The 12,841-nt window shown below is 34.8% G+C and overlaps 1 protein-coding gene across 1 annotated transcript; it reads right to left on the bottom strand.

Annotated features, from left to right (window-relative positions):
• Nucleotides 1-2,787: 2,787 nt before the first annotated feature.
• LOC132737246 (E3 ubiquitin-protein ligase rnf213-alpha-like) lies at nt 2,788-10,779 on the bottom strand. Its single transcript, XM_060724504.1, has 6 exons — nt 10,449-10,779; nt 9,671-9,968; nt 7,338-7,605; nt 5,486-5,642; nt 4,815-5,035; nt 2,788-2,981 (listed from the first exon to the last, which is right to left on the bottom strand). Exons 1-6 carry the CDS (start codon nt 10,777-10,779, stop codon nt 2,811-2,813), a joined length of 1,446 nt encoding a protein of 481 aa, XP_060580487.1. The 3' UTR covers nt 2,788-2,810.
• Nucleotides 10,780-12,841: the final 2,062 nt, after the last annotated feature.

Genomic DNA, 12,841 nt, shown 5'->3' with positions numbered 1-12,841 from the left:
TCATAACAGTTAGCCACTAGTGTTAAAACAAGATTTTTCTATTTTAAGCTCTTGTGACCTAGTTTTTCATTCGAGATGATCCATGTTCAAACTCATCCAAGCAATTACCTAGACAAGCATCCTGACAAAGTTGGATGATAATTGAGTCGAAAATGTGACCACTAAGAGGTTAACAAGGTTTTTCCATATTTGGGCGGTGTGACCTAGTTTTTGACTTCAGGTGACCCATATTTGAACTTGACCTAGAAATCATCAAAACAAACTTTCAGACCAATTTCCAGGATATTTGGATCAAAACAGTAGCCACTAGAGTGTTAACAAGATTTTTCTATTCTTAGCTCCTGTGACCTAGTTTTTCATCCGATATGATCCATGTTTAAACTCATCAGAGCATTTACCTAGACAAGCATCCAGACCAAGTTTGATGATAATCAAGTCAACAAGAGCCACCGCCGGGCGAGGGCAACGCTTGACTTTTTACTTTTTCTAAAAGCAAACAAAGAAATGTTTGAACAAATTTTAACGTTTCCTTTTTATAAATTTAATCGGTCTGTCTTAGGTCACATTAGTTTTGTCTATATATTTTGTATATATAAATATACTCATTTTTTTCTTTCTTTCATATATATTCATTTTTGGGCAGAATGGTCTTATAAAATAATAAATGTGTTTGCCATAAGATATTTGTAATAAGAAAATTAATAGTGACTGAGTCAGCCAACTGCGGTAAAAGAAGCTATAAATAGTTCGCCGCTATGGTAATAAAAGTGATGACGTCACAATGAAGATAAAAATAACTTAAATATATAAGGCCAAAAAGTCGAGCTAAAAATGTGATCATTAGGGTGTTAACAAGGTTTTTCTATTTTAAGCTCCTGTGACCTAGTTTTTCATCCGAGATGACCCATGTTCAAACACATCCGAGCTCCTACCTAGATAAACAACATGACCAAGTTTGATGATGATTGAGGCAAAAATGTGACCACTAGAGTGTAGACAAAGTTTTTCTATTTTTAGCTCCTGTGATTTAGTTTTTCATCCGAGATATTTACCCATGTTCAAACTTATCCAAGCTATTACCTAAATAAGCATCCTGACAAAGTTTGACGATTGAGGCAAAAATGTGACCGCAAGAGTGTTAACGAACATTTTTTCATACAATACTAAACATAAAACTTCTGACAACAACCCATAATATCTTCAACACTTTTCCCCCAGGCACTATATATATAGGTTCATAGCAAAATACTGTTATATCTCAGGGTCGGATACCGAAAAGGGTTTCCTGGGGGGCTGACATATGGGTGAAAGAGTTTGAAAAGAAAAACAAAAGAAAAACAATGCAACAAGCGAGAATTGGGCGTTTGAAGATTGGGTGGGGGCAGCATGTTGTTCATACAACTGTAATTGATGTATTTTTATGTGATTGGGGTGGGAATGGGAGGGGTGTCCCCTCCCGTAGACTGAGAAAATTTTGAAATATGAGGCTAAAAATGGTGTTATTTCCTTGACTTTCTAGTGCTGTGTATGGTACCTTTTGGATGGTTTAACATCACATTGTATTTTGTATAGCTTATTGTTTGAAGCGTCTTTCAAATAGCATTCCCTGGTGTTTAGTAGTAAACATTTACAAAATAACCGCATACTTACCAATGTATGCACGACCGTTAATAAAAATAATTTCAAACACTCGCTCAATTTACTCGTCTGAATAATAGTTTTATATATAATAGCGTTTTCCAAAGTAAAGCGTTATTAAAATACTGCTTTTCTATTGTACAAAAAATAATAATTTCAAACACAAATATTCAATAAGAATTTTTTTCCATCAATAAATCCATTTTAGATATTAAAGAGGTCAGTACAATTTAAATTTTATTTAAAAAATATAACTGCCATAAAAAATATTAAAAGCAAATGACCAATCATTTCATCTTAATAAAAATTTTAGTAAAACCAGTTATGAAGATGTGATTCCTTTAATATTATCTTTATAAAAATTGCCACCTTTTAATTTACAAATAATAATTTTCAATTTCTTAATTTTAAAGCTTTCGCAAAAAATGGAAAAACAAAGATAGTAAAATATGGTATACTATGTAACACACCTATTTGCCAATATCTGTGACAATTAATTTCATTAGACCTTTGGAAGGTAATAAACCCATTAATTATGTTGTTTAAACATTGAAGTCATTCAAGCATGTTGATAGATAAAGATCTCTGCCAAGCCCTCAGGCAGGAGATTAACAACTGGATGACAGCAATAACAGTTTTGATAAGGGAGTACACTGCAGCCAATAAAGTTTGAAACTAGAAAAAATATATTCCAGCCCAGCTAGTAAAGGTATCTTTGGCCGAGCTGGGGAGGGGGGGGGCTGCAGCCCTGAAGCCCGGGCCTGAATCCGCCACTGTATCTGTATATTGTTGCACAGTTATAGTATTAAAGCAGCACACCTCCAGATTCATGCTAATTTTCTTGAAAATTTTGAAAAATGTATTAAAAAGTTAAATATTGTGAAGTGAACAAAGAACTAATTTTCACATTGCAAGCAGCACATAAAAGTAATGTAAATTACCAAAAAGAGGTAAAAATATACATAAATAGCCCTCAATGCGTTAGTAATCAGTAAAAATAGGGCGAAAAATACTGCAACATCAGACATAAATCGCACATAACATGGAAATTATTATTTTTATCTTGAATCTCTTTACTTTTCTTAAAATCTCAGTACTTTTTCTATAGTTTGATTTTTTGAAATATTCTGGCTTATCTGGAGGCATGCAGCTTTAAGTTCAAAATATCTATATCAACATACCAATAATGTTCCAAGAGAAGACTCATTATTCCAAACATTTTTACCAACTGTAAATACTCCTTTTGCATTGATAGCTTCAACCTGCATAAGGGAGGTAACCTCTACAGAACCATGAGCTTTCTTGATTTCTTTAAACCATTCTAGATTATGGTTTGTATCTTTCTACAATGAAATAAATATGCATGTACATGTAGCATAGCATAGATTATATTCAGCTTTACAAGTTATCACCAAGATCTGCTTGTATATAAATAACTAAGAAATAAAATCTTATAATTGAACACAATAGGGGAATACTTTTCCCAAAAGTGAATATGCTGATGTTATGAATTTATTTAAAATAAATCATATGAAAAAGTAACAAGAATGCCATTGTAAGAAAATACACCTGTCCCAAAAATGCCCAGTCTCATCAAAGTGAACACTTACATAAAAATCGATCAATTTATGATGACTAAATAATGACTAAATGCATGGTCAATATTCATATTTTCATTTTCAATATAAAATTTGGTCTCTGCATCATGTGACCTTCAACTTAAATTTCAGACACAACACTATGAATAACAATGTGAAGCATTTCTGCCAAGTTATATTACAATTCCTTTATGCATTTAGAGATATCACGTCAGACAAGAAATTTCTTGTGACCTTGACCATAATGGTAAATATTTGTAAGGTAATACCAAGATTAAGGCAATTGAAAGAAATGCTGTGGACAAAATCCTGACATTAAATCATTTCTGGTGCCTTTTATTATATTGTCTTGGATTATGCTGATAACACCAAGTCTTATAATTTCAACATTTATGATAGAACTACATGACTGTCTATACACACATTTTAATTTTTTCATCTGACCTTTGGCCTGTATGTGTGACCTTGACCATGTAAAAATTGTGCCATGCTTTAATAAAATTTCCAACTGCAACTAGAAATTTTGCTCAGGAAAAGCATTCCTGCGACCTCAAAGTGTGACCTTGAACTTTGACCACTACATCATAATGAAATACTAAACAATACTATATTCCATCCATGCATGTAGAAACAAAATACTCTTGACAAAATCTGGACATTTTATCATCTTGTGTTTTAACCTAAATTATGTTTGGTAGACTCAGTGTCATGATTGTAAACATTTTTGATGTAATCCCTCAATTTAAAACTACATGTAGGGGGGATACTAAATTATACACACATATATATTTAGTTTTTCATCTGACCGTTGACCTCCTTGAGTGACCTTGACCCGTAAGAAAACTCAAACCGGGGCTCCACATAGCTTACTATATATTAAGTCTGATTCTCACTCTAAACTCTAATTTTTGTGGGGAAACATTTTTCAATTTTTAGTGACCTTGACCTTACACCTTGGATAATCAAAAAGCAATTCAAGGTTCACATATACTTGCCATAAACTAAGTTTTATTAGAATATCTCATTCTTAACTCTAGTTATTGTCTTAAATTTTTTTTTTCATTTCTAGTACTAATGACCCTAGGAAGCCAAAAAAGAATAAATAAATTATACACACACATATATTCAATTTCTATCTGACCTTTGACCTCCTTGAGTGACCTTGACATGTAAGAAAACTCAAACCGGGGCTATACATAAGCTTACTATATACTTAATGAACTTAGAATATCTCATTCCTCCCTCTAGTTATCATCAGAAACCCATTCTTTTATTTTTAGTAACAGTGACCTTGACCCTAGGGGTACAAAGCATTCCCAAGTTAGATCTCTATATAAGTTTGCTTTTTACCAAATTTGATTACAATATTTATTCCTAACTTTTATTTATTGTATGGAAACCATAAAATGGACTGAATTTGCTCACTGATACCCACTAAAACTTTGTAAAAGTGGTATTATAATACATTATCAGTTCTGAATTTTTATAACATTATCTTAATCCATTAAAACAATGCATACTGGCATCTGAATCAGATGAATTTAAACAATAAATCTAGTGCAATTTTTAACATCTTACCAGTTGTGCTGGCAAATTTGGATTTGCATCAAGCTCTTTCCACACAAAAGAACAGAGTTTTAGTAGATGTTCATAACCCGAAGTGGGTTGAAGGTCAAATATAAGTGGGGCATATCCTGTTACTGCAGAGTGCAGACACTGAACTCTGGCAATGTTCAATCCCTCTTCACCAGCTGACATAATGGCCAAGTCAACAAACACCTTCAATTCCTTTAATCCCTCTAAAATGTTCGTGGTAATGAAATAAACAAAACAACAATTTAAGGGATACAGTTTTACATTGAGCATTTTCTTTTAAATCTACATGTTAATACAGATATCAAAATACTAGTCTTAGAATCAAACCTTGTACCTATTTCAACACAAGGTCACATAAGTTCCTTATCAATGGTGCCTTACAACATGACTTTCTGTGATCTGAAGAATAAAACCTTCATAGGCAAAGTTAATAAAATACTATGGACAGTGGTTGAAATATCATGTTATCTAAACAAAGAGCATATATGAAAACAGGACATGTTTGTAAATTCCAATAAATGGACTGTCACTTATAATAGATTACTCTTTAATGTTCTGTCAGTATTTCTGTTTCCAATTGGTCATTTTAATGTGTCTAAAACAAAACATACAAAACATTACTTTTCTAGTCTACTAATCTGTCAGTTATATACCTTTTTCCATTGATGTTTTCAGCCATTTAACAAGTGGTTCACAGGTAACAAATGTTTTCAGGCATGCCCCTCGAGCTGGTGTCATATCAGACAAAAAGCTGCACACTTTCATCACACTGTCATCAAATGACCTCATTTCTAAGTCATTATCACTTTGCTGAAAAAAATAAACACAGATAAGTTTAATGCCATCATATTAAAAACAAACATGTAGGTTAAAAAATGTGTATCAATTTATTGAGATTAATATAGATTGTTGAGACTTTAAAGCAAGATATAAGATACATTTACAAATTTATATATATTTTGATAGGGTTTAATAATATTAAATAATTTTAAATTCAGAACTCCAACTTCTTCCATTTCAGTTTATTATCAAACTAGACCTATCACTGAAGGTGATTAATACCCCCACCAGCAACTTTGACTTTTTGAAAGAAAAAAAAAGAAGTCTGAAGAAAAATTTGAACACAAACTATCAACTGTGTACAAAGAAATATTTCAATTAATTGTAATCGCAACTGGGGTCTCCAAATAACTTGCTATACACAAAGTTTGATTACAATATCTCATTCCTAACTCCAGTTATTGTCTGGAAATAATTTTTCTTTTTTTAGTAACAGTGACTTTGATCTTGACCCCAGGGAGTCCAAAAACAATACCAGCCGGGGGTCTTCATATAAGCTTACTATACACCAAGTTTGTTTACAATATCTCATTCCTAACTCTAGTTATTGTCCGGAAACCAGTTTTCTATTTTTAGTAACACTGTAACGGTGACCTAGACCCTAGGGGGTTCAAATGCATTACCAAATAAAGTCTTCATATAAGCTTCCTTTACACCAAATTTGATTACAATATCTCATTCCAAACTCTTGTTATTGTCCGGAAACCATTTTTCTATTTTAAGTAATGGTGACCTTGACCCCAGGGGGCCCAAATGCAATACAAACCAAGGTCTTCATATAAGCTTGCTATACACCAAGTTTGATTACAGTATCCCATTCCTAACTCGAGTTATTGTCCGAAAACCATTTTTTTATTTTTAGTAATGGTGACATTGACCTTGACCCCAGGGCGTCCAAATGCAATACCAACCGGAGTTTCCACATAAGGTTGCTATATACCAAGTTTGATTACAATACCTCATTCCAAACTCTAGTTATCGTCCGGAAACCATGATGTGGACCGACCGACAGACCAACCGACAAGCTGACTCCTATATACCACCCCCTCCCTAAACTTTGTTTGTGGGGGTATAACTACATACAAAGATATTTATAAACCTGTTTCAAATTCATAACTTTTATTATGTGCTGGCAAGGCACATGTGCTGCACAACTAGGAATGGTACTGATCACTCCTGTGAAGTTTCTTTGAAATCCAATCAGCAGAGCAACCTGTGAAAGCTGGACAAGCTTAATGCTAACAGATGGAAAGGCAGAAGGCGAAGGCAAAAACAATTTGTTTACGAAAATTTTTGAGAGACATAATAAGTTACTTGAACATATATTGACCTTACAAGAGGCCCATAATGGCCCTAATATTGCTCACCAAATTATAAATGCTCTAAATGGCAAGAAGCATTGGTGACTATAGTAAATTATAGTAAGTTTAAAGTGGCTGCTGTAAAAAGTCATTGGTGAAATTACTATAAGTTGGTCACTAATTACTTTGAAGAAGTCATTGTTTGCTATGAAATTCAATGGTTGCTGTAGAAAATGAGTGGTTGCTATGGAAGTCAATAGCTCATATGGAAAATCAGTGGTTGCTATGGAAATCAATGGTTGCTATGTTCCAGCTCTAATGTCAAAATGTTACGCGTACCTAAAATAATATACATTACACTTACTGTGGCAATCACTTCCATCTGATCAAAGTCTCCATTCAAATTGTATTCCTGCGCAAATTCAAGGATAGTTTTGGCTCCTTCCACACATGTGCTCAACTGTCTGTATTTCTTCAACTGATCCAGTCTAAGTTTGATGTCTTCGACATTCATATTGTTTAGCTCTGCCTCCATCTTCCCATAATCGTCTCCATACATCTTTCCAAGTCGTTTCTCAAACTCTCTAAACTGGATTTCACCACTCTGGATTCTCACTGACATTTCATCCAAGCTGTTTTCAGTGAAACAAATATAAATATAGATCTATCTATGTGTTTAGCAGTTTCGTCTTCTCATATATCAAACTTTCCGTCACTTAATAATGTTTTAGAAAAGGAATATGGAATGAAAGACAATCACTTTCTTTAATAAAACCTTAACAAATATCATAAACTTATATTTTGTAATGGTCTTTATTTCTTTTTCTTCAAACAAAAGAGTTTAATGATTATACAACAAGAATTTGTAACAGAGCTACCAACGTCCCCCGCCTCGGGGAAGTTTTATATGAAGCATAAAATTGTGCTATTTCAAAAGACTGAGGTATGGATTTCAGGACTTTCTGTCCAAAATTATGATCAATGCTAGATCTGCAAATGCAACAATAAATTTATTAAAGAAATACTAGTAAAATGAAACACGGAGTTTAAAATTCTATCATGTTAACCTTTGACCTCTAAGTGTGACCTTGACCTTGAGGTAGGGGTGAAGGTGTTGTGCATGACATATTTTCTTCTAATATTACTCTTTGTGCCAAGTAATTTAAAATCCCTTTAACTATGTAGAAGTTATAGATCAGACACAAAATATACCCTAAAACAGACTATGTCAATCTTTGACCTTTAAGTGTGACCTTGGAGGTAGGGACCCATGTTTTGCGCCTGACATATCATCTTATTATTGTGATTATTTGTGCAAAGTATTTTTAAAATCCCAGGTTATGGACTGGACACAAAATATACCCTATAACAGACTATGTAAATCTTTGACCTCTATGTGTGACCTTGACCTTGGAGGTAGGGACACATGTGTTATGCATGACATATCATCTTATCATTGTGACTATTTGTGCCTAGTTATTTCAAAATCCTGAAGAAGTTCTAGATCAGAAACAAAATATACCCTAAAACAGACTATGTTAACTTTTGACCTCTAAGTGTGACCTTGAACTTGGAGGTAGGGATGCAGGTGTTGCGCAAGACATTGTCTTACAATAGTGACTATTTGTGGCAAGTATTTACAAAATCCTTTGATCTATGAACAAGAGGGCTATGATGGCCCTGAGGTTGCTCACCTGTATTTAGCCCCTGGAGCCGGGCCAGTTTAAACCCCAGGGCTTTTATTTGAACAAACTTGAAAGACACCCATTAGAAGATGTTTCATGATGTTAAGTTTTTACGACACACTATGAAAAACAATGATCTCCCTCCTGCTTCTCCCCCTCTCGACAGGGCCAATTTTAACCCAAGGGCTTTTATTTAAACAAACTTGGTAGACACCAATAAGAAGATATTTCATCCCAAACATCTAAGCTCTAGCTCATTGGGTTTTTAAAAGAAGATTTTTAAAGTTTTTACTATACATACACATATAGTTAAAAACAATGACACCCCTGGGGCGGGGCCAATTTTGACCCCAGGGCTATTATTTGAACAAACTTTGTAGACACTCACTAGAAGATGTTTCATGCTTAATATCTAAACTCTAGCTATTTGGGTTTTTTCAAAGAAGATTTTTTAAATTTTGCTATACACATATAAGGAAAATCAATGACCCCCTGGGCGGGACCAATTTTGACCCCAGGGCTTTTATTTGAACAAACTTGGTAGACACCCATTAGAACATGTTTCATGCTAAATATCTTAGCTCTAGCTCTAAAAGTTCTTTAAAAGAAGACTTTTTAAGTTTTTACTATATGCATATAGGGAAAATCAATGACCCCCTGGGGCGGGCCAATTTTGACCCCAGGGCTTTTATTTGAACAAACTTGGTAGACACTCATAAGAAGATGGAACATTCCTGTGAAGTTTGGATGAAATTGGCTTATTGGTTTATGAGGAGATGTCATTTAAAGTAAAAGTTTATGGATGGACGACGGACGGACGACGGACGAAAAGCGATCACAAAAGCTCACCCTGTCACTTTGTAACAGGTGAGCTAAAAAGTTATGGTCTGGACACAAAATATACTCTGTAATAGACTTTGTTAACATTTGCCCTCCACAACCACATTGAGCTCCCTTTTTTATCTTCAAAATGTTGAGCTAATAAATTCAAATAACAGAATGTAAAGTATACCTCTCTTTAACAGGAGTCCAAACTTTTTGTACAACATGTTCCAAAGAAACACATCCATCTACAACTTCAACACACTTGTCTTGCCATAAATTTATAAATGTTCTACTTTTGCTGTAAACATGAAGCAGTGGCACCATATCTAACACAGTCTGTGGCAAATCAAATGCACATAATTTAGGTACATGTTGTTCAATTTCCTCAATGCTTTTTTCATCAGCTGGTACACAGAATTCCCACACAGAATGTCTAGTTATATCCTTCTGCTTTTGCAATATGTCAGCAACACATCTTATGTCCACTTTACAAAAAAGAGAAAGAGTTCATTAAAACAAATGAGCAGGGGAAAAGATATTCATAAATTATGTACAAAAAAAACCCAAAACAATAAAAATGTGATATTTTGCCAAATTTTGTTTCCAAAACAACAAATTTAGATAGTTACTACTACAACAATATATATTTTAAAGCATAATATGTTGTTTGTCACCTTATGATAACACTAATGATAGCTCAGAGAGAAAAATTGTTAGTTAAAATATCCTGAAATGCTTAAACTTTTACCTTTTGCAAAGTACCTTACATGTAGTTTTACATGCTTTGCTTACGTCTTGTGAAAAGAACAGAAACAATTATTGTTAGTTAAATATATTAGTATAAATAAAACATTATGCATTAAATTACTCATCATAATTACTTATTTTTCTTTGGATGACAATCTTGTGACAAAATATTTCTCAGAAGTTGTAAAAAAACACAACAAATAGTAGATTTTTTTTACCATTTGTAAACTGTTGACAGAGACTTGCTAATGTTGACATTTCTTCAGCTTGAATCTTGAAAGCTTTTACTTCTCTCTGTCTCAACTTTATCCCTTTACTTACAGATGCAAACTCTATTTCTGGGCAAACAACTTCTGCCAACTCTGAGAATGTCTGCTCTCTTGACGCCAACAATTCCAAGTCCAAAATGGTGATTGAGCCATCATTCAACTTACAAACCCTGTCGTCAATAACTGCCACTGCTTCTTCCAAAATGTGTACACACTCTTTCTTCAATATTTTGACATTTTTCTGGTCATTATCTGTAACATAATTATAGGTAGAAAACATAGTGGATTACTAGAAATGTTTTGCCACCAAAAATCCTGTATATTACTGGTGCCCGTTATCCATTGTCCTTTTTAGGCATTTTGAGTTAAACCCAACACAAGTATAAACAAGATATGTTTGTAAAACATGTATGCCCCCTATCAGCAGCCAATTAGTCATGTGATAAGGTTATTATGCATGACTTCTGACCCAGTGATCAAACAATTAATAAGGGTTTAATCAAGTATCTTACTGGGTTTTCATGACCTTAACCTTTGACCCAAAAACTCCAATAGGGGTCCATCTGCTGTGCACAACGCAGAGTTCATCATACAAAGTTTGAAGTGTCGCTAAGGCCTAAGCGTTTTTTATGTTAAATTGCACTCGCGAACCGTGATTTAACCATAGCAAGGTCAATGTGTACTCGAATTGACCTTTGACCCTTGACCCGCCAAAATCAATCTAAGGTCGATCTTGTCTGGTCGATGACCAAATCACCAAGTATCCAATAGGTTTGGAATGGACACGTTCCTAGGCGCCAAAGGGTTTCTTAAGTTATTGATTTGAAACCGCATTTTTACGCTACAATGGGTACAAGTGTGACCTTTGCTTGTGACCCATTAACCACTATCAATGAGGTCAATCTACTGGTCAGTGACCGAACTCACCATACCCAAGATTTGAAGTTTCCTTAGTGCTCAGGGTTCTGTAGTGTATGTAGACATATATATATATTATTTACCTTAAGAGGTCAATAGTGACCTTGACGCCTTGACCTTAGACCCCAAAAGTCAGATAGGGGTAATCTACTGCAGTGCAGACCAATCCAACGAAATCGAAGTCTTGAAGTCCTAGGACTATATGTGTCTTTTCGTTTTATTGATAGAAAACCGTTTTTACCATACAAAGTCAATGGACCTTGACACTTTGACCCGCTTGAACGCCAAATCATAGGGGTCATCTGCTTGGTCATGAACACAGATAACCATACAACTTTGAAGTCGCTTAGGCACTACAGCGCAGTTCTTGTCGTTATTGATCGGAATGCATTTTGATATACCTATCTAAGTCAAATGAGTGGTACCTTTGTACCTTTGGACACCCTTGACCCCAAAAATATATATATATTCGGGTCAGATCTGCTGGTCAATGTCTGATTCCAATCAGCAGCATAGCCAAGTTGTGACAGTTCCTGAGGCCTATAGGGGGTTTTTTTGTTATTGATCAGATAACGCGTTTTTACCCAAAAGGGGTCAATGTGAGCCTTGACCATTTGACCCCTTGACCCCAATCAATCAATAGGGTCATCTTACTCGATCATGACCAATCACCATACCAAGTTTGAAGTTCTCTAGGAGAGAGTGTGAGAGAGTTCTAATTTAAGTTATATTAGAGTTTGAGATACCGTTATTGGCTCTAGCAGACGTCAATGAGTGACCTTGACCTTTGACCCATTGACCCCAAATGGACAATAGGGGTCATCTATACTTGATCATGACCAATCACCATACCAAGTCTTGAAAGTTCTAGGCCTTAATGGTTCTTTAGTTATTGATAGGAAATACGTTTTTGGCTATCACAAGATCATGTGACCTTGAACCTTGTGGAACCTCCTTGACCCGCAAAAATCAATAGGTGAATCATCTACTGATTATGACGCAATCACCATACCAAGTTTGAAGTTCGTAGGCTTAATGTTCTTTAGTTATTGATCGGAAACCGTTTTTCTGCTTAACAAGGTCAATGTGAACCTTGACCTTTGGAGCCCTTGACCCGCAAAAAATCAAATAGGGGTCATCTACTGGTCATGACCGATCACCTACCAAGTTTGAAGTTCCTAGGCCTTAAGGTTCTTTAAGTTATTGATCGGAAACCGTTTTTGCTTACAAGGTCAATGTGACCTTGACCTTTGACCCCTTGACCCCAAAATCAATAGGGGTCATCTACTGGTCATGACCAATCACCATACCAAGTTTGAAGTTCCTAGGCCTAAGGGTTCTATAGTTATCACTCGGAAACCATTTGGTCTACGGACCGACGGACCGACAAGTGCAAAGCAATATACCCCCTTTTCTTCGAAATG

This window comes from Ruditapes philippinarum, unplaced genomic scaffold (genome assembly GCF_026571515.1).
Source record: "Ruditapes philippinarum isolate M1 unplaced genomic scaffold, ASM2657151v2 ctg2320_1_1_1_1, whole genome shotgun sequence".
In the NCBI taxonomy this organism is placed as follows: domain Eukaryota; kingdom Metazoa; phylum Mollusca; class Bivalvia; order Venerida; family Veneridae; genus Ruditapes; species Ruditapes philippinarum.
The sequence above is the reverse complement of the archived record's forward strand: the minus strand, read 5'-3'. Positions and strand labels throughout refer to the sequence as shown.